At 34.2% G+C, this 22,026-nt stretch overlaps 1 protein-coding gene across 3 annotated transcripts in view; it reads left to right on the plus strand.

Annotated features, from left to right (window-relative positions):
* The window catches only part of LOC143237197 (uncharacterized), a 234,949-nt gene that overhangs the window by 93,715 nt on the left and 119,208 nt on the right, over window positions 1-22,026 (plus strand). Inside the window, exon 1 of one of the 3 annotated variants that reach the window (XM_076476182.1) lies at window positions 1,614-1,831. The exons of the other annotated variants lie outside the window; for them this stretch is intronic. Coding sequence (XP_076332297.1) covers window positions 1,818-1,831 — 14 coding nt within the window. The 5' untranslated portion in view covers window positions 1,614-1,817. Of the gene's footprint in view, window positions 1-1,613; window positions 1,832-22,026 lie in introns of those variants that run through there. 3 annotated transcript variants of the gene reach the window in all.

Consider the following 22,026-nt stretch of genomic DNA (forward strand, 5'->3'; position numbering starts at 1 on the left):
TCCTATACCATTATAGGATGTATCCCCATTATCCCATAACAGTATAGAAAATGCTATTGTGAGATAACATTAAATTATCATATTGTGACGTCATTAACTCGTACAACTGAGATGTTTCTAATGTATACTATCTTGAAATCATCACTAACTTGTCAAAAGTCGAGAATCTTTCGAACATGTGGAGGTTGAAGAGAGCCGCTGAAACAGACACGTTACTCTAGAAGCAGCGAGCGACATGGCTTCATTGACATCGACGTATTTTCTAGCCGGAGACAAATAACTTCACAGGAAACAGATCAATAAAAGTGGTTTTCCGTAGACAAGACGCTGCCGTTCTTTAATTGAGGCAGTCCATAACTTATACAAAGATGATGTACGATATTCGCGTTTTCAATTTTCCTCGAAGGAAAACGAATTAAACCATCTCTCACGCTCGTGCGTCGTGCACGTGACAGGCATCGTTAAGCTCGTTCAGTTAAGGAACGAAGCAGTCTCGATTCTGAAGTTACTTCAAATAACAACGTGACGTAACTTTTGACTATTGTAAACTTCCCGTTTCTAGTAACAATTTTTAACGTTTCGTATTTCGGATACATCGAAAAGAAGGAAGGAAGCGAGAAGGGACATTAGTTGAAGACGTTGATCTGTAATGTGTGTGTATATTAACACTACTTTAGGTTTAGTAGTTTGTCTTAATGATTCTTACCCTTCTACGTTAACTTGTCAACTGGGAGTTTTGTTATGTTTTTTTATGCATTCGTTTACGGTGTGTTTTAAATGCATAAACTTCGATATGTATACATCGTACAATTTACACATTAATGGTTATCCTTATAACCATAATTACATAATTTCACGAGAGCCACGTTCTTATAGGATACATTTTACCGTGATGTCGAAAGAACGTTATTTTCTCGTGGATATGTCATAAAAAAACAAAAATAAAAAACCTGGCTGCAATGGTAGGCTTAACAAGACGTTGCATTCAGTTAGTTCACAGCCGCCAGGTGTTGTCGTGTGAGCGAAAGAATAGTTTAACATTATGCAATACGTTGTATAAAACGAGTATTTTGTTAAAAAGAGGTTCAACAAAGATTATACGTTAAAACGTTCATAAAATGATAAGTCTACCCCGACTGTCACGTGGTATGTTCGTGTCATTTAAATGTACGTTTGAAAGATAAACGTGGTAAAAATGTTAATAAAACAAGTCATGCCGGGTATTTTAATCTAAGTGAGACATTATTCAGCTCAGCTAGTGATCATTTGCACCAGTCGTAGCCGATAATCTAAGTTGCAGCCTGCCGATAAGAAAAGGCTTTGCGCGAATACATGTATAAACGCACGCACATATATGTATTTTACATCTTATATGGACACTTCTGTATGGGTATAGTTTGTGATGAAGATGGAATTGAATTTACATAAATCCTTTTTCTCTAACCAGCTGCTTTCCATGAATGTCAATATACAGAGATGAAGGGGTTGGAATACACGTCACTCCGTAACGAGTGGCGAGGCGCCCATTACTAAAGATTACATGTATATAGGATTAACAAATGGTAAACATTGGTGCCCGGGAAACAAACACCACGTCTTTTGTTGATTGTGTCGACAACTTAGAAAGAATAAAGTGTATCAGGAAAACATTTTCTGCCATTTTTATCCACTTGTTTGACTGTTAAGCTTGGTCTGATTCCTTGAGTTACGGTTATGCAAGTTCCGAGACACCTGGTGAGATGTAGGAGTAACACAAACAACAGTTATTTAACCTTTCGACAACTATACAAAATCTTCAACAAGAACAACAACAACGAATGTTAACTCTTAGGTCAGTACTGTTTGTTTTTCAAACGTTTTTTTTTTGAAATTTCTAGATAAATAAACGCGATATATGTTTATATGATCAAGTCCTTTACTCACCTGAGATGTAATTCTATCCAGTCGGCGTAGATGTGGTTAGCTGCTTTTATCAGATTCTATATGAAAGGCACGTAGTGTATGACAAAGAACGGTTACTGGGAATCTATTATACTATTTACATGCGTACTGGTGAAAGTAGGCATAACAGAGAAATCTGATCCGTGTGCCCGATTCAGCTCGCTTCTGTCTGTTGTATCGCAAGTTCTAAGATTATTGTTCTAAAGATACAAGTTTTACTCCTTGTGGTTTTGGTATCTATGTATCTATGTGGACTTGATATGTTCTTAGGTTTGTTTTTTAAACGTCTGTCGCGGACGAAAGTAATTTCAAGCTCTGAAAGTCACGGTAGTTACCAAAACACTGGAATTTATTTTAAAATACACTTATTTCACAAAACAATGCGTTTTAAGTGTTTGTTTATTCGTTCGTTCGTTTGTAGTTAAACACAAAGCTTCACAGTGGGCTATCTGCGCTCCGCCTACTACGGGTATCGAAACCCGGTTTCTATCTTTATGAAAAAACGTTACTCATTATCAATCGGTGAGATTTATTTTACGAACTTCCCCCGATACGTATTGCACTTTCAAAAATCTGCACTACGCAAAGGTATTGCATCATTTCTTTCATGCACCTGAAAAATCTAATTGAAAATTAACTGGGTTTTCTTCTTTAAAATGTGGGCCCGGCATGGCTAAGCGTGTTAAGGCGTGCGCCTCGTAATCTGAGGGTTGCGGGTTCGAATCCCCGTCGCACCAACCTTGCCCGTCCTATCAGCCGTGAGGCGTTATAACGTGTGGTCAATTCCACTATTCGTTGGTGAAAATGTAGCCCAAGAGTTGGCGGTGGGTGGTGATGACTAGCTGCCTTCCCTCTAGTCTTACACTGCTAAATTAGGGACGGCTAGCGCAGATAGCCCTCGAGTAGCTTTGTGCGAAATTCAAAACAAACAAACTTTAAAATGTAAATGTGGAGGAATGATGAAATCGTTACCGTTTGCTCAAAGATGTTACATTAATCTTTAAAACACAAAACTAAACATTATATCAGTGTGCGTTAAAGGTACGTAATCTGATTGTGAATTAGTTCTCATAAGCTACAATGGATTGAATTAATGTATTGGTTGTTGTAACATTGATTGTGAAAGATTTCTCTCAAGCAACAAGGGATTGAATTAATGTATTGGTTGTTGTAACATTGATTGTGAAACATTTCTCTCAAGCAACAAGGGATTGAATTAATGTATTGGTTGTTGTAGCATTATTTTTTATAATTTTGCATTATGTTTTGTATAGCATTGATTTTGATTTCTGTTGTTACTTCTTATAGTTTAGAATGATGTGTTAAATAAGAATTCTTAACAAGGATTTTAATTTGTTTAAACACTGATTTGCTATGGGGTTTTTGATTTTATAATTATGTCGCAATAAAGCGACATATAAACTTGTATAGAACGCATCTTGCCGAACCTATATCTGTTACGATTGTTTTATACATGAATGATACTAAAACATGATAGTTACCCAGACATGATAGTGACCCAGACACATAGCTAATACCACAGGAGCTTACAGATACGGAGAAACGCTTTCACTGTAAACCAAACCGTTCCAACAGAGTGAATACAGACATCTTAGCATGCATGATTTATATAGTGATAAAGTAGCTAAAGTGATGCAAGAAAAACACAACTACAATCTCTCTCAACAATCGGTTCAAGGAACATTTAATAAAGAAGACAAAAACCAAGAATAAACAAGAAAACTACACACCCTCACAAAACATACCATGTATATAGATATACAGCCATATTCCTCTGTATCAGAAGTCTCTTTAAGAACACACACAGGATATGTAAACAAGGTCAATTCAGAATGTTTCAGATTTCAGAATCCACAGCACAATACAACCACACTTAAGACATTTTAAACCATTTAAGAATCCAATGGAGAGGGAAAACACGATATTGTTTTATGGTTTGTTTTGAATTTCGCGCAAAGCTACACGAGGGCTATATGCGCTAGCCGTCCCTAATTTAGCAGTGTAAGACTACAGGAAAGGCAGTTAGTCATCACCACCTACCGCCAACTCTTGGGCTACTCTTTTTACCAACGAATAGTGGAATTGACCACACGTTATAACGCCTCACGGCTGATAGGACGGGCAAGTTTGGTGCGACGGGGATTCGAACCCGCAACCCTCAGACTACGAATCGAGTGCCTTATCCACATGGCCATGCCGGGCCTGAAACATGACTTACTACATCACCCATGTATGTGTATCCCGATACATTGGTAAAATAAAAGACCAACAAAAGTTTGGTTTAGAAACATGATACGTATACAAGACTTACTGGTATACCGATTTAGCTAGAGTAGTCCATCATGTTGGAGAATACCATAAGTACAGTAGTACCGTTAACAATAGGATATGAACCGCACGTTCTAGAAATAGAAAATTAAAACACCAGGTTTTGATATAGAAGGCACGGGATTGAATCCCTATCATTATTAATACAGAAATATTACTTCTCAAGAGTTCCTAGAAGACGGCAGCATATTAGTAGCTAAAACGTAGGATAAAACTACTTATTGATTACGTTCTAGTTTTAAAGAATTATATTTAAGTACAACACACTAATTAGGTTTAGATTATTGTATGGGCTTGAAGGAATTCTATAAGGTGGAAGTTACAAGTGTTCTTATTTTGAATGTCTAAAAAGGTTAAACAATGTTGTTTAACTTTTTCTAAAGGAAAGTTCATTCTTTACAAGATCAGATGGAACAGAGAAACTTCCAGGACACTACAAACAAGTATTAGAAGACGAACTTGCTGATATTTGTCTGAGAACGAGATTATAGGCGTATACATAGACTGCTTAATGCTCTGTTTTGTATATTTTGATGTGCATTGTGACAAACATTGTTTTAATCTATATTTACAGACGTATAACGCATTGAGCGGTGTCGACATGTTGATGTTTTGAAACTGACAACAGTTTTGTATTAATATTTGAAAAACTTCGTTTTTCATGCAGTTCACGTGGCGCTAGAGCTGCTGTGCAAAATAATCATAATAACGAGAGAAAAATTACCTTGTACAGAAACTGATGCCTTCCCACTTGCATCAAGTGTTTTCGAATCTCGGTATTTTAATCTGTTCTTAAAATAACGATGTTATTTATACATACGCATTTTTTAAACTCGGACACATGTGCTTGACACTCAAATCATGTGGTTTTGATGACCTGCAGTTCCCTGTTTTTAGTACAGTTTATGTGATTTATAGCAGACTAGTGAGATACTTTAAGTATAGTGCGTCACGCAATCTTAGGCTAACGTAGGTTGATATCCATTCTAAGATGAAGTTTGTACCTATGACCTTTAAACGTGAGGTCAGCTCCGTGATTATTATATTCCCAGAATTCCTTATGACAAGGGCCAATAATTATCGGTCATTCTTCCAGCGAGTCTGGAGAATTAACGTTAGCTATGAGTGACAACAAAGTACCTACTGATGTATTAGATATTCGAGTCATCGTTTCGTAGGTGCTCACGACTTTTTCTCTTGCTGGTGAAAAGTCATGCGCTACTCGAGGCGATGCTATTTCTTTCTACACGAGCATTATTGACTGTTGTTATGGTGAAGCACGTGAATCATACAAGACATTGTATAACAGCAATAAGTGTATCGTGAGTGGAATATTGAATGGTGCACTGATTCTCGTGTTTAACTGACTGTTACTGTCGGAAACTGAGGTATATCAGTGGTTAATTTTACACTGTGTTGTGACATGGTTCTTCTTGTACTGGGATTTAGTCGTGAAATAACGTTTCGAACTTTGGGCAGATTTCTCATTAATGTAGTGTTAGAGGTTTGAAAGTAAAATTTACCAATGCTATTCGAGTGTTTACTTGTATGGAAAACATTTTGGTCAAAATCACAAGTGTGACGTGTGCGGACCTCTGATGGGTCGACGGTAAGTTTACGCTAGAATCATGGGTTCGATTCTCCGAGGTGGATAGAGTACAGATAGACCATTATGTAGCTTTGCACTGAGTAAACACAACCACCGCCACCAAGTGTATCTGGTAAACAGAGTGCAGTTATCTCGTGTATCTCTGTTGTAAGTAACCATCATTAGTATCTCTGGTGGGCAGAGTGCAGATAGCCCATTGTGTATATTCGGATGACGTAACTACTACCACCACCTGTACATCTAGTAAACAGGGTGCAGATTGCTCGTGTATCTTTGCACTAAGCAAACATTATTATTACCACCACCAGTATCTCTGGTGGGCAAAGTGCGGATAGTCCATTGTGAAAAAAACAACAACACCAGTACATCTGTAGTTATAGGTTCAGTATTTGCTCTGGTAAAGCTAATTGAGAGAAAGCTTAATGTGTCTAAAAACAATGGACACCGCCTTTAAAACAATTGATAAAATAAGTTTGCAATCTAAAGTTATAAACACTGCCTTTAAAACAATTGAGAAAATAAGCTTGTAACCTAAATTTATATACACAGCCTTTAAAAAACTGAGAAAATAAGTTTGAAACCTCAAGTTATTTTTATTATTCTAAATGTTAAATTGTGTGTATATATTAGCAAACTGTTCGTTTGCATGCACGTGTATGGATATGTATACACGTATATTTATGAGTAAAGCTATATTAACTATTACTCTTCGAACTGTAATTTACAGTAATTAGGTAGAACATTTTAGAATTTATTGTAATGTACTGTTTCTAAGCGACACACACTTTATTCCAGTGCCAATCTGGGATTAAAACACGCGATAAATATGTTCTCTTTATGATTTATCCTCCATAACGTCATAATGTGTATGCGACGCTTATTGGCTACTGTATAGTTACTGTATTACATCACAACTTTTCTTATTATAATTACATATATTTTAAACTTTGTTTTAATTCAGTAATATATATTCCTTCTCACTGTTTTCGGAAAGCTGTGCCTAGAAAGAAAAAAGCAATTTAACATATAATAAAAGGAAAACCATACTGTTGTAACCCACAGGAGTAACAGAACTTGGCAAGTACATCATTTATTAGCTTTTTCAGTGAATAATATGGCTAGCATTATTAATAATTACTGCTCCAGAGCCACGCACTCGTGACCATGGCTGCTATTAAGTTCAGAAAGGAAATTAGTTGTTGTAAACTGTAAAACAGAGCCAATACAATTTTAATAACTTGGAACAGTAAACTACGAGTGTTTCGTTTTATGATCGCTGTATTTCTGAGGAGGAAAGGAGTCCGTTGCGTATTTGTTCGATTTTATTACCGTTTTAGTGCCTGTTCAAATTGAAACAGTCCACGGTAATTAATTAATGTTTGGAAAGGGAGGTTTATTGGAAATTCATGAGGCGTTAATGTTGTCAAGAGGTAGTCTCTCCAATTGCGAATTCAACTCTCCCGTTTAGGAATTGTACTCTACCGCTTAGGTTTAACTTGGTAATAAACCGTTATCTCGTACAGCACAACGTGAATATTCCAGGTGGCTAAAAATATTTCACTGGAAATAATGCAGCGCGAGATAAGAACGTGAACTTGGGAACTTCGTCGTTTCTTTGTTGTGGTGAAATAACGAGGGCCAGTTGCACTCGCCTTCCACCTTACCGTGACGTCATCGCACCTTAACCAAAGATTACAACTAGGAGCCAGTAGACGTACAATTATCTGGAATTACGAAACGCATATCCTGCTGCTATTTAACTTCTCGATCACTTGAAGAATGGTAGATATTTTCAAATCTTTTATCATCATCCCTGTGTCTATAAAATCAAAATCTACATCAGTTGTTTTCCACCAAACACCAGCGTAAAACTCAATAAATAATTTCTATCGTTGGTCCCCAATTCGAATCGTGAGTGTGTGTGTCCTTATAGCAAAGTTACATCGGTCTGTCTGTGGTGTTCAAAGAGGAGAATCGAACCTCTGAATTTAGCTTTGTAAATCCGAAAACTTACCGGTGTCCTACCAGGGGAGTGAACTCGCTTGTTGAGACTCGAAAGTAATCCGAAACTAGAGGCCTCAACTTATCACGATATTTCTTTAAACGGAGAAACGTCAGACCAGTCTAACTCGTATTAAGTACATGGTGGGGGTAAATAAAAAACACTCGCTAGGATTAAAATATGTCATCAGATCAACGTTGGAAGTCGGATACTTATTTATATCTAAGATAGTTCTTGATATTTTTTAAAGTTCATAGAGTTGAACTTTATGAATTTTGAAATTGGAAAATAAAGTTAACGGAATAATTACGCTTTTGTAATTATTTAGATAATTGATTATTTACTTGGTCAGCAATTGCTGTTTCTACTTAACTGTGTACATCAATACAGTGAAGATATTTTCAAAGAATTTCAAGAATGTGTTTAGGGTGCTCGCCCCTTTTCAGCCATGGGGGCGTGATAATGTTACGTTCAATCACACTATTCATTGGTAAAAGAGTAGCTCAAGAGTTGGCTGTGGGTTGTGTTGACTAGTTGATTTTCTCAAGTCTATCTGTGTAAAATTATGGACAACTAGCATGAACAGCTCTCGAATAACTTAACTTTGTGCGAAGTTGAGGGCAAAACAAGGTTTTTATAACTTGGGTAAAAGTATTCAAAACAATAGTTAAGAATTAAGATTATAACTACTGACACCTACTCTCCTTTAACCAGTTATGTCAAAGATAGTCTTATATTTTCATTAGTAATATAAAATTCCAATGAAATGTAATTAATAAGATAAAGTGAGTTTATTATGTAGCTTCAAGTAAAGTTAATCTTGTCCAATGTTTCTTTGAGTTTCAAAGAATAATAAGTTACTTTTTAATTTTTCGAAACCTTGTTGAGTGAACGTGAACAACCTAAAGTAATTGAGAAAGGAATTTTTGTAATAAGCTATGTCAGGTTTAAGAGGTTGACGACCAATTCGTATCTTGTGTTAACTTGTATTTCGAACAGAAATGTTTATGTTCTCTTAAGACGCGTAGTAAATTATTCAACAGTTTATTTCTGTACCTTAGTTAAAGATTCTTAACATACAAAGCAGTAAAATAAAATTGGTATCTTCGGGATTTTTTGTTTTTTACGTGTGGCTTCTTTGAAATTAGACCTAAAGCTACACAACGGGTTAGCTGTGCTCTGCTCACCAAAGGCCCGAAGCCTCGTGTCTAGCGTTTAAGTTCACAGACATGCTGTTGTGTCACTAGGAAGGCCTGAGCTCAGGACATATTATATATTTCATATTCAAATAGATTGAGAATGAAACTTAATTTGAATCTGTAAAAATAAGCCGTTTTTGTTTTAGGCCTGTATACCGATATCAGTACTTTCAGTTTTAAGAAATGACAAAATCCATTTATGGTGCTCGCAATTCAAAAGAACTGGAACACCTGCTGTATAAACTCGTGGCTAAAATATACTTGCATAGTTACGTGGACTAGAGTCTTCGAGAACGCTGTGACCGTCTTCGTTTGTCGCTTAAGTACCTTTATGAAATCTATAGATTTGTCCTCTGACAGCTTGGCTGTACTGTTGTTCTGAACACTCGTGTTAAGCACAGCTGTGTCATCCTTGTTACTGAAACGACAATGAAGACATTATAAAAGCAGAGTTACATACGTGCGCATTATTTGTACAGAAAACGAATAAACACCGAAGAAAATATAAGTACACATCCAATGCTGGTACAGTAGATCGACAATGAAAACGATACTAGAACGTTGACATTCTTTGTACACAAAACAAAGAAGAACTGAAGACAACGTAAGTTGTCTTAACACACATTAACACACATATTTACCCAAAATATGATATTACTACTAGTTTTTCACAATAAATTGTTAATAAATATGCACTAATCTCTTTCATCAATTTGGTTATTGTTTTTTTTAGCTAAAGTGAATTCTTGGGTGGTGAAGAAAAAGGTTTGTTAAAAGAAATCTTGCATCACCATAAGTAATTCGTAACAATAACTTTAAATGTTTATAATATTTGAAATAACAACCAGTTACGACTTTGGATTAGTAATAAGTCAAACATGGTTAAAATTGTGATTAGTGTCTTCTCTCTCTACTCATTCACTTTTCTTCTTAACGTTTCAGTGTTGACTTGTATCGCCATCTAGGGGACAAAGTGATAAAATTGTTCTCGGTTTCAAACCGCAATTATTGAAAAATTAGAATATTTATTTTTAGAATCAAAAACTGTACAAGTAGTTAATTTAGTAGAAACGGGAATATAGATAATAGTAATTTGCAACACAGTCGTAGTTCTATTGTAATAACAGTATAAATTAATGAAAATAAATCTAGAGCAACAGTTGTCAAGCATTGGACCCAAGTTCGATTGCTTACAAAATTTAATGTTACTTTGTGACTGATCGTGCTATTACTTCATAATTTTCAAATTGCGCTGTCTAGTTTTTGCTTTAATTATTGCTCTTCAAACTTTTATCATCTCAAAAATGTATTTTAAAAAAACGTTTCCTTTTGTTTTATTTAAATGTATGAAGCATGTCTCGCTTTAGTGACTTTAGTGTTTTTTACTTTCTTTGTAATTGGAAAATCATATAATTTTAACCGTGAGTTTGAACAACTCAGAGCGTGAGGAATTCGTTTGTTAATATGACAGTTAGGCAATGTGTATAAACAACTCTCCCTAACTTAGTGACGTCAAGAATTTCGATGGTGTTTTACATATTTCGAATTTTTTAATGCGTTCATTTTGTTTGTTTTGTTTTGATCTTTTTTACATTTGGCGTAATTTGGCTAGTTTCTCAATAAAATCTTCAAACCTCTAAGTTTGATCTAGTGATCATTTAGTATCTTACATGTGTTTCCTTGTACCTGCTAGTTTATTGTAGTTTCGGTAGCATATGAAGAGTTCTTGTATTGTAAGAGGTAACTTTGATGTCGATACAATTATTTTAATTCGTTCTTTGGTGAAACTGAGATTTCAAAAGTTACTTTATTGCTAGAAGAAATAACGAAATTATACTATATAGCATATCTTTGAATCAATCAATAAATATTGCTAAATCTAAATGTTTAGACTTAACGCAATAAGGAATCTTCAGAACGTATTTTTAGGTCAAGCTGCAAAGAGAATATGTTGAAGAAACGTCAGAGGGAAACAAATATTGTCTGCATACTTCAACACTCGCAGACATGGTTTGTGTCCTGAGACACTTGGAGAGATTCCTTTATGAAGTACTATCATTTATATCCATTTTCTTCTTTCTTCTAAATAACGCGGCCGTAACATGAAGCTGTGTTTATTTGTCCATCAAAACAAGATTTAACGTTAATTATAGTATTCAAAATCTAGTCAGGTTTGTAAGTTGAGTTGTTAACCGTGGGGTTCCTCTCTTTGGGGGTACGAATATACATTACTTTCTGACTAATGCAATACTACGTTGAATACCAATCGGATTCGTGCAACCTTTCTCGAGCAGCTAATTTTGAAACTATACCCGAATTTGTCTTAGGCCTAAGAAGAATCGTGATTGTAGTTTTCTTAAATAATTATTTTTTTTATCAGTGACTCTATTAGTCAATCTGAATCTGTGCCTTACTTGGAGTTCAAGATTTTATAATTAATTAATTAAAACTTTATTTACCAGTTATTGTTTTTGTTTTAACGCACAGCTACACAATAGGCTACCTGTTCTATCTGCTTCGTGGAATCGAGCGTTGGAATTTGGAGATGTAAGTCCATAAACTCGTAGCTCACGCACAAGAGCACCATAATATTTACTAAATTCTTTGTTAAAGTTTTTAGTTTTTTTTAATTTTTAGATTTATTTTGTTTATTTCCTTAGAATTGTTATGCAAGGCAACAAACGGCAAACTACACGTATCCGTCTCAAATTTTCATCTCATAGGCTAGAAGAAAAACAACTTTTCAACAACATCCGCCGCCATCTATTGAGCTGCTCTTATCTGACTGAGTAGTGAAATGTAACTGACACTCTTATAGTGGTGTAGCCTATTAATTAATATTTTGAACTCGTAGTTGATAAGCCGCGAGTTCGAGGCTTGCTCGTGCTCTGTTATGTCCTGTAGAAAAACGTTTTATTCAAATTACTTCTGTCTTCCCATCTGTGTAGTGTGTACCAGCGTGAGCTAAGGGTTAACCCGCGATGGAGTGATATAAATGGTATTAAACACAGGTTTTGTGTGCCTTTCAGACATGAAAAGGGTAAATTTATTTACTTATCTTACAGCACGCCCCACCTTCCTAACAAGGAAGCTCAAATTTGCGACAACGGTATGCGAATCGCGAATCATTGGTTCCCAAGTTCGAGGACGCTAATCACTAGTTCGTGTGCAGCCTTTGTTAATTATACACTCTATATTGTACAAACAGAGAAACATTAAAACAAGCTGTAGAGTATTTTGTTTCTTATTCATTTCAGTATTATTATCACGACCAGTCGTATATCAAACATTTTACAACGCTGCTAGAAACCAACGGTATTGCGCTTGTTCACTGACTATTGTTGTTATGTAACGGAGTTACCCAGTTCGCCTATATAACTTGAAGCTACAGGCCTCTTCAAGTCTCTGAAAACTTGCGTGATTTATAGAAAAGTCAATATCCTAGTTTGAGTCACAAATGTTATAACCTAAAGAGATACAACAGATTGTGTTTGTTCAAATGTAAAGTTATATAGTAACTAACTGGCCTGTTATATTTTACTTAATGTAAAGTTATATAGTAACTACCTGGCCTGTTATATTTTACTTAATGTAAAGTTATATAGTAACTACCTGGCCTGTTATATTTTACTTAATGTAAAGTTATATAGTAACTTCCTGGCCTGTTATATTTTACTTAATGTAAAGTTATATAGTAACTACCTGGCCTGTTATATTTTACTTAATGTAAAGTTATATAGTAACTTCCTGGCCTGTTATATTTTACTTAATGTAAAGTTATATAGTAACTACCTGGCCTGTTATATTTTACTTAATGTAAAGTTATATAGTAACTAACTGGCCTGTTATATTTTACTTAATGTAAAGTTATATAGTAACTTCCTGGCCTGTTATATTTTACTTAATGTAAAGTTATATAGTAACTAACTGGCCTGTTATATTTTACTTAATGTAAAGTTATGTAGTAACTAACTGGCCTGTTATATTTTACTTAATGTAAAGTTATATAGTAACTAACTGGCCTGTTATATTTTACTTAATGTAAAGTTATGTAGTAACTAACTGGCCTGTTATATTTTACTTAATGTAAAGTTATATAGTAACTAACTGGCCTGTTATATTTTACTTAATGTAAAGTTATATAGTAACTAACTGGCCTGTTATATTTTACTTAATGTAAAGTTATATAGTAACTAACTGGCCTGTTATATTTTACTTAATGTAAAGTTATATAGTAACTAACTGGCCTGTTATATTTTACTTAATGTAAAGTTATATAGTAACTAACTGGCCTGTTATATTTTACTTAATGTAAAGTTATATAGTAACTAACTGGCCTGTTATATTTTACTTAATGTAAAGTTATATAGTAACTAACTGGCCTGTTATATTTTACTTAATGTAAAGTTATATGGTAACTACCTGGCCTGTTATATTTTACTTAATGTAAAGTTATATAGTAACTACCTGGCCTGTTATATTTTACTTAATGTAAAGTTATATAGTAACTACCTGGCCTGTTATATTTTACTTAATGTAAAGTTATATAGTAACTAACTGGCCTGTTATATTTTACTTAATGTAAAGTTTTATAGTAACTACCTGGCCTGTTATATTTTACTTAATGTAAAGTTATATAGTAACTAACTGGCCTGTTATATTTTACTTAATGTAAAGTTATATAGTAACTAACTGGCCTGTTATATTTTAATTAATGTAAAGTTATATAGTAACTAACTGGCCTGTTATATTTTACTTAATGTAAAGTTATATAGTAACTACCTGGCCTGTTATATTTTACTTAATGTAAAGTTATATAGTAACTAACTGGCCTGTTATATTTTACTTAATGTAAAGTTATATAGTAACTAACTGGCCTGTTATATTTTACTTAATGTAAAGTTATATAGTAACTAACTGGCCTGTTATATTTTACTTAATGTAAAGTTATATAGTAACTAACTGGCCTGTTATATTTTACTTATGTTTATTGTCGAACTTTTATTTTGAAAAACATGAAATAACTTGACACATAGAAGTTTCGTTTTTGTTCAGTTTTCCTTTCTGAGCAGTCTGTTTTCAAGCATGTTTTTGAGAAGTTAATATTTTAATACAACACTGCTAAAAGCACACAAATGGGTAGATAAATATTCTGTAACACACACACACACACATTTTAGGTTGTATCCTTAATTACAGAATTGCTGCATGATTGATTAATGTTATTACTGATATGTTACAAAGTGGAATTTGTTTTTGATACCCAGTTATGGACTTCTGTCCTGATTCTATCAACCAGTTTACCATATTTTACTGCTGTATAATTTGAATGTGTTTGTTTTCAATCAAAGAACATGTTTTATAATGTTCTATTCTACCAGTTTCTCACGTTATATTTTACTGTATTTAACCCTAGATTTTATTAAAACGTTTAGTGATCCTGTTTTTTTTTTTTTAATATATACAATCTAAACTTTGTGTATGTCGATTTAACAGAACGAACAGATAGAAATTCTTGTACGTATTCTATTTGGTTACGTATCTGGTTGTTGTGTTGATTGTAAGAATGTGCACTGTTGTAGGGCAGATTTAAAGATAAAGTTTTACAAGGGCTATCTGAAAAAGGAAATACATTTAGATCTTTCAGACGAGTTTGAGACGGTGTGTAATAAAAATAACAAACAAGAGAAACAGGTTTTTTCCTGGTGCAGATGAAGAGACTTCAAGACCAAAGTAACATATTTATTGATCAATCTCGTATGTTTCTGAGTTGTTCCCTGTCTCCACTCAGCGTGTGTCCCGTACCGTCATGTCGTATATAGTTTCAACTTATAGCCACGTGTTTGGACATTACTCGTAGGAGTGCCTAACATGTGGGTGTAATATGGTTGGTTACAATCTGTTACAAAGGCATTTCAAACTCCTGACATTACGACTTCGTCCAAAAAGTAATGCACACTTGCTCTGAAACGTAAACCCAGCTGTTTAGTGATCATGATATGATCTGTGATAATGTACACTTCTTTCAAAGCCTTCAACAGTTATTTGTCGCTGATATCTTATATCATATTTCATACACTGACAATGGAACAAAAAACATACTGATGTAAAACTACAAACTATTATACCCAATTCAGGAATTAATAACTTTTTACAATAAAAATTTTAGTATTTTGGAAGCTTGTTTCTTTTGACACTTCTTTTCAGGTTTGCATCAGCGAAATTACTTCCGTTTATAGTGTATTTTAATTTTACACCAGGAAAATTACTTCCCGTGTTAGTAACTCTTAACCTTTACAAGACTAAAATGGCCTGCCTCGGTACCGCTTTAGAATTTTACATCAGAAACACTCTCTGTCTTAACACTGTTTCTAGTACACCAGAAGAATCGTCAGCAATTCGCCTGTTACAGAACGTTGTATCCATGGTCTCAACAATGAATTGCGTTTTGTTGAAATTAAAGCAACTGTTGCTTGTTGTGTGTTTCAAATTGTTACACATACCTCAGACAATTAATACAATTACTACAGTATTAAGTTTATAAACATCAGGGCAATCAGTAAACGTGTTTTAACAAATGGTGGACCTGTTTAAGTATTTAAGTGAACGTTGTTATTTATTACAGAGATTCCTCGAAACCCTTGAAACGTTAAACGAGAATCTTATCCTCTCTCGAGTCTGCCTTGCGTAGCCTCATTAAACTGAGCAGTTTCCTTTCAGATAAATTGTTATATATTATTTGACTTAAGTGTATGTTCCTTTACTTTATTAGCTATGTTTTTAAATGATATTATACGAATTTGTTTTACCTCAAAATTGTGCAGACAACTAAGTCGTTACACTTTGCCATCCTACTACATTTCCTAAACACAATATGTAAATACGTATCCATATTGGAGTTATTTTACATCTCGAACATCATTATCAATGCGTATCATCTCGTCCTTTCAGCTGTGGGGCGTTATAATGTGAGGTCAATCACACTATTCGTTGGTAAAAAAAAAGTAGTCCAAGAGTTTGTGGTGGGTGGTGATAACTAGCTGCCTTCCCTTTAGTCTTACACTGCTAAATTAGGGACGGCTAGCGCAGATAGCCCTCGTGTAGCTTTGCGTGAAATTCAAAGGAAACCAAACCAATCAGTAAAAACGAACTAGTAGTCGTTTGTCTTGCCACTTCCCTAGGGTACAATATTTTGTTTAGTTACTTCCCTGCTGAACAATAATTTTTTGTCACTTCCCTACACTTTAACAGTTTGTTTCTCTCGACACATATTCTCGTGATTCAACTTAATCTGTTAAAGTTTGTCCGCAAGGACTTGACATAATAGAGAGAACGTTTGGGGGTGGGCTTGGGAGGGGGGTGATGGAATGTGAAGTCTTAGTGTGGGAATTTAATTGGTGTTTTCGGAAACTATACAATTTAGACACTGACTAACTCGGGTCAAGACCAGCTATAACGATTTTAGCCAGCTGTCCTATAAAAAAATTGCTGCCCACAAAGAAACATGCTAAAAGAAATTTAAAACTAAATGAAACGTAAGGAAAGATTGAAAGGGCGATGATGGGTTGACACTTTAGTGTAATTTAATTTTTTTATGATGGGTTGACACTTTAGTGTAATTTAATTTTTTTATGATGGGTTGACACTTTAGTGTAATTTAAATTTTTTAATGACTCTAGAAAATATGTATTATATTTGAATAGTCCCAAAGCAATGATCTGTAGCTTTATGAAAAAAAAAAGTTGATATTTAATCTGTAGCTAAATAAAATGTAGTTTGATCACTCAGTAAAACGTGCGTGATGTGAGTTCGAAGGCTTCTTGATTGGTTCGTCTTGTTCTATTATGTTTTAACCGTTCGGTGAAACGTGCGTGATGTGAGTTCGTAGGTTTTAATGACTGGTTCGGATTGTTCTCTGTGTAAATTGAAATATGGTTGATTTTGAATTAAACGCTAAGTGCAATGTTTTTTAACGAAATGTCTCTAAATTCTTGATTTATAAGTAACTGTAACAATTTTTGTCCACTTTTAAGATGGACCATACTGACACTAGCCTTTTTTAGTCTGATAATTTCTAGGTGTTTTTAAGACTCCATAACAAACTAAAAGTTCCATAGTGTGTCGAAAGATTTTCCATATCTCAAACGGAAAGTTTCATAGTATGACGAAAGACTGTATCCGAAACGCGAAGTTTTAAAGTGTGACGAAAGGCTTTGCATCCGAAACGCGAAGTTTTAAAGTGTGACGAAAGGCTTTCTGTATCCGAAACGGGAATTTTTAAAGTGTGACGAAAGACTTTCTGTATCCGAAACGGGAAGTTTTAAAGTGTGACGAAAGGCTTTCTGTATCCGAAACGGGAAGTTTTAAAGTGTGACGAAATACTTTCTGTATCCGAAACGGGAAGTTTTAAAGTGTGACGAAAGGCTTTCTGTATCCGAAACGCGAAGTTTTAAAGTGTGACGAAAGGCTTTCTGTATCCGAAACGGGAAGTTTTAAAGTGTGACGAAAGACTTTCTGTATCCGAAACGGGAAGTTTTAAAGTGTGACGAAAGGCTTTCTGTATCCGAAACGGGAAGTTTTAAAGTGTGACGAAAGACTTTCTGTATCCGAAACGGGAAGTTTTAAAGTGTGACGAAAGGCTTTCTGTATCCGAAACAGGAAGTTTTATAGTGTGACAAAATATTTTAAGTAAATGAGCCACATTAGAAAGTACAAGTACAAGTTTTTTCTAGAGTCGAATTATACTTTATCTTGTACTAAAATTTCCAAATAGTTACATAGATTATCGTGGAGGTACTATGAGAATAATAAACAGTTAACGGTCGATAGAGCATGTGAAATGTACTACAACTAACAGTTACTTCTTTTATATTATTTTGAACAACCAGACAAGCCTAGAGTTGCTGATAAAAACGTTGCTGTGTCCCAATTCTAGATTAACTGAGAAAAGTGGACTAAAATAAACGACAGCTGAAACTTAAAGTAAAATGTAGGAGAGATTTACTTCGTACAGTGTTTGAAAAGTCGTATTGCTAATTTCTTCCTCCCCAGTGGCACAGAGGTGAGTTTGGGGTTATAACGCTAAAAACTATTTTTCACTACCCATGGTGTGCCCGCAGAGCACTTGATTGCTCCGTTACATATCTTTGTGCTTAACAACAAACAGACTTATTGCTAATTGTAGAATATTAGTCTTCAGAAAGACGATACAGGGTTCTCTGAAATAAATTATATTTTAAAAAAATTAAAGGATGTTTCTTAGTCATGCAAAAAAGGTTAATGTTGTTAGGTATATATGATATTTATTTGGTATTTGTTAGTCTTTCTATTTGCTTAACAGAAACATTCATTGAATTTTAATGTTTTTTTTTATATATATTTGTTTATTTACCTTAGAGGCCCGGCATGGCCAGGTGGTTTAAGGCGTTCGACTCGTAATCTGAAGGTCGAGGGCTCGAATCCCCGCCGCACCAAACATGCTCGCCCTTTCAGCCGTGGGGACGTTATAATGTGTTGGTCACTCCCACTATTCGTTGGTAAAAGAGTAGCCCAAAGAGTTTGCGGTGGGTAGTGATGGCTAGCTGCCTTCCCTCTAGTTTTATACTACTAAATTAGGGACGACTAACGCAGATAGCCCTTGTGTAGCTTTGCGTGAAATTCAGAACAAACAAATAATTCACCTTACACTTTATTGATCTTCCCGGCGTATTTATATTTATTTAATCAGTGGCTTATATCACACTCTTAGACCTCTTCTTATAACTAATTATTATTCCATAAATATTGTAGTTTTGCGTCAGCATTCTGTAGGAAAAAAAAAAGAAAGGAAAACGTACTTTGTGTTCCTTCTGTATAAAACTTAGCTAACGTCCACTTTCAACGCACGGGGGGGGGGCGACATAGGTCTCTCATGAGGGGTGCATGTCAGGTTTGATAACAATCAGTCGAACGGCTCGCCAGTTATAAACGGGTACATATACAAGCTCTGGACAAATAATGGTTTAAGATTAATCAGTCACGAACATCTCCGTCGCTATAAGAAATGAAACTAGTATTATATGTGTACTTATACGTACCGCATATATATATATATCCACAGTTGTATTTTTCTTCAATTTCCGAAACTTTACAGTCGACGAACATTTAATCAAATGTAATTTGGAATGAAGCGTTGCTCCACTGACAATAGAAAGAGATAAAATGATAACGATGACAAATGCTGCATCAGCTGTACCGACACCCAGTTTATAACAGACGTCTGCAGACATACCTTTGTGCCTATGGTGGGTAGGCACACTGTTTAGTGTAAATATATTAATATTCTATTCTCATAGTTATAAAAATCTTTCCAGTTAATTTATCGATGGCCCCTGCTTATAAAGTATAACATTTGCTTGACTTTCCCCGATAAATAAAACTTTGTTATAATCCTTCAATGTGGAAGTATATAAGTAGAATAATATAGATTTTGTTTAAACAGATTCAAATCCGGTTGTTTAAGGATAAGCGGTGTACGTGATGTATTAACATATATGTTTGTTATCATCCACTCTCACAGTTTCATCCTTATAAACATCTATCGCAGAGTTGTTATTAGTCCTACCAACTAGACAGTAGAGTTGTGCACCGTCTGCGTATTAACAGATTGCTAACAGACCACATTAAGTGTCTGATGACGAGATGAGTTTGAAAGTTACGAAAAGAAGTTAATAATTTTCTAATGTACGTTAAGTTTTGATAGAAAACTATACAATTTTATTTGTCAAAGTGAAGTTATAATTTCCTGTGTGATCGCGGAATTTGTTTTTGAAATAGTTGAAAAGTTAACATTTTCAAATAACTACCTGTCACCTGCATCAGTTAAGATTTAAATAACTACCTGTCACCTGCATCAGTTAGGATTTAAATTCGATATATTCCTGTTTACTTATTCATCAAATAAGAATAAACAGATTTTATGGACGTAGTATAGATATTTCAACATATAGTTTAGTATATGATATAAAGTATGCACATGTTTTTTGTGCATTTGTTTTCTTCCATTATAATCATTGTTAAATTTTGATTGGTTGTTTAGTTTGTTGATTAGTTGTTTCAGTTTAGTGATTAATTTTTATGTTCAGATCAAGTTTTCAGGTTTTTTTCGATTTTCTATTAACTAAAGAACTGTAGTTCTTGACTAGGGCTTTATTCACCAACAATAAGTAGTTCACGTGTGTTAGTTGAGATAAAGGCTGATTTTTTTTTATAACTTGTCTGTTTATTTTTCAACTCAGTCAGGCCAGGCTACAAACTTAGTGTAACACGTTTTGACAGTACAGTACTATATACAATGTAAATATCATTATAGTGACAGTATAGTACTGTAAACAGTGTAAATATCATTATAGTGACAGTACAGTACTGTATACAATGTAAATATCATTATAGTGACAGTACAGTACTGTATACAATGTAAATATCATTATAGTGACAGTACAGTACTGTATACAATGTAAATATCATTATAGTGACAGTACAGTACTGTATACAATGTAAATATCATTATAGTGACAGTACAGTACTGTTTACAGTGTAAATATCATTATAGTGACAGTACAGCACCGTATACAATGTAAATATCATTATAGTGACAGTACAGTACTGTATACAATGTAAATATCATTATAGTGACAGTACAGCACTGTATACAATGTAAATATCATTATAGTGACAGTACAGTACTGTATACAATGTAAATATCATTATAGTGACAGTACAGTACTGTATACAGTGTAAATATCATTATAGTGACAGTACAGTACTGTATACAATGTAAATATCATTATAGTGACAGTACAGTACTGTATACAATGTAAATATCATTATAGTGACAGTACAGTACTGTATACAATGTAAATATCATTATAGTGACAGTACAGTACTGTATACAATGTAAATATCATTATAGTGACAGTACAGCACTGTATACAATGTAAATATCATTATAGTGACAGTACAGCACTGTATACAGTGTAAATATCATTATAGTGACAGTACAGCACCGTATACAATGTAAATATCATTATAGTGACAGTACAGTACCGTATACAGTGTAAATATCATTATAGTGACAGTACAGTACTGTATACAATGTAAATATCATTATACTGACAGTACAGCACTGTATACAATGTAAATATCATTATAGTGACAGCACAGCACTGTATACAATGTAAATATCATTATAGTGACAGTACAGCACCGTATACAGTGTAAATATCATTATAGTGACAGTACAGCACTGTATACAGTGTAAATATCATTATAGTGACAGTACAGTACCGTATACAGTGTAAATATCATTATAGTGACAGTACAGCACCATATACAGTGTAAATATCATTATAGTGACAGTACAGTACTGTATACAGTGTAAATATCATTATAGTGACAGTACAGCACTGTATACAGTGTAAATATCATTATAGTGACAGTACTGTACTGTCACATACATGTAAATATCATTATAGTGACAGTACAGTACTGTATACAGTGTAAATATCATTATAGTGACAGTACAGTACTGTATACAGTGTAAATATCATTATAGTGACAGTACAGCACCTATATACAGTGTAAATATCATTATAGTGACAGTACAGCAACTGTATACAGTGTAAATATCATTATAGTGACAGTACAGTACTGTATACAGTGTAAATATCATTATAGTGACAGTACAGTACTATATACAGTGTAAATATCATTATAGTGACAGTACAGTACTGTATACAGTGTAAATATCATTATAGTGACAGTACAGTACTGTATACAGTGTAAATATCATTATAGTGACAGTACAGTACTGTATACAATGTAAATATCATTATAGTGACAGTACAGTACTGTATACAATGTAAATATCATTATAGTGACAGTACAGT

The sequence above is a fragment of the Tachypleus tridentatus genome, chromosome 13 (assembly GCF_004210375.1).
Source record: "Tachypleus tridentatus isolate NWPU-2018 chromosome 13, ASM421037v1, whole genome shotgun sequence".
Classification (NCBI taxonomy): domain Eukaryota; kingdom Metazoa; phylum Arthropoda; class Merostomata; order Xiphosura; family Limulidae; genus Tachypleus; species Tachypleus tridentatus.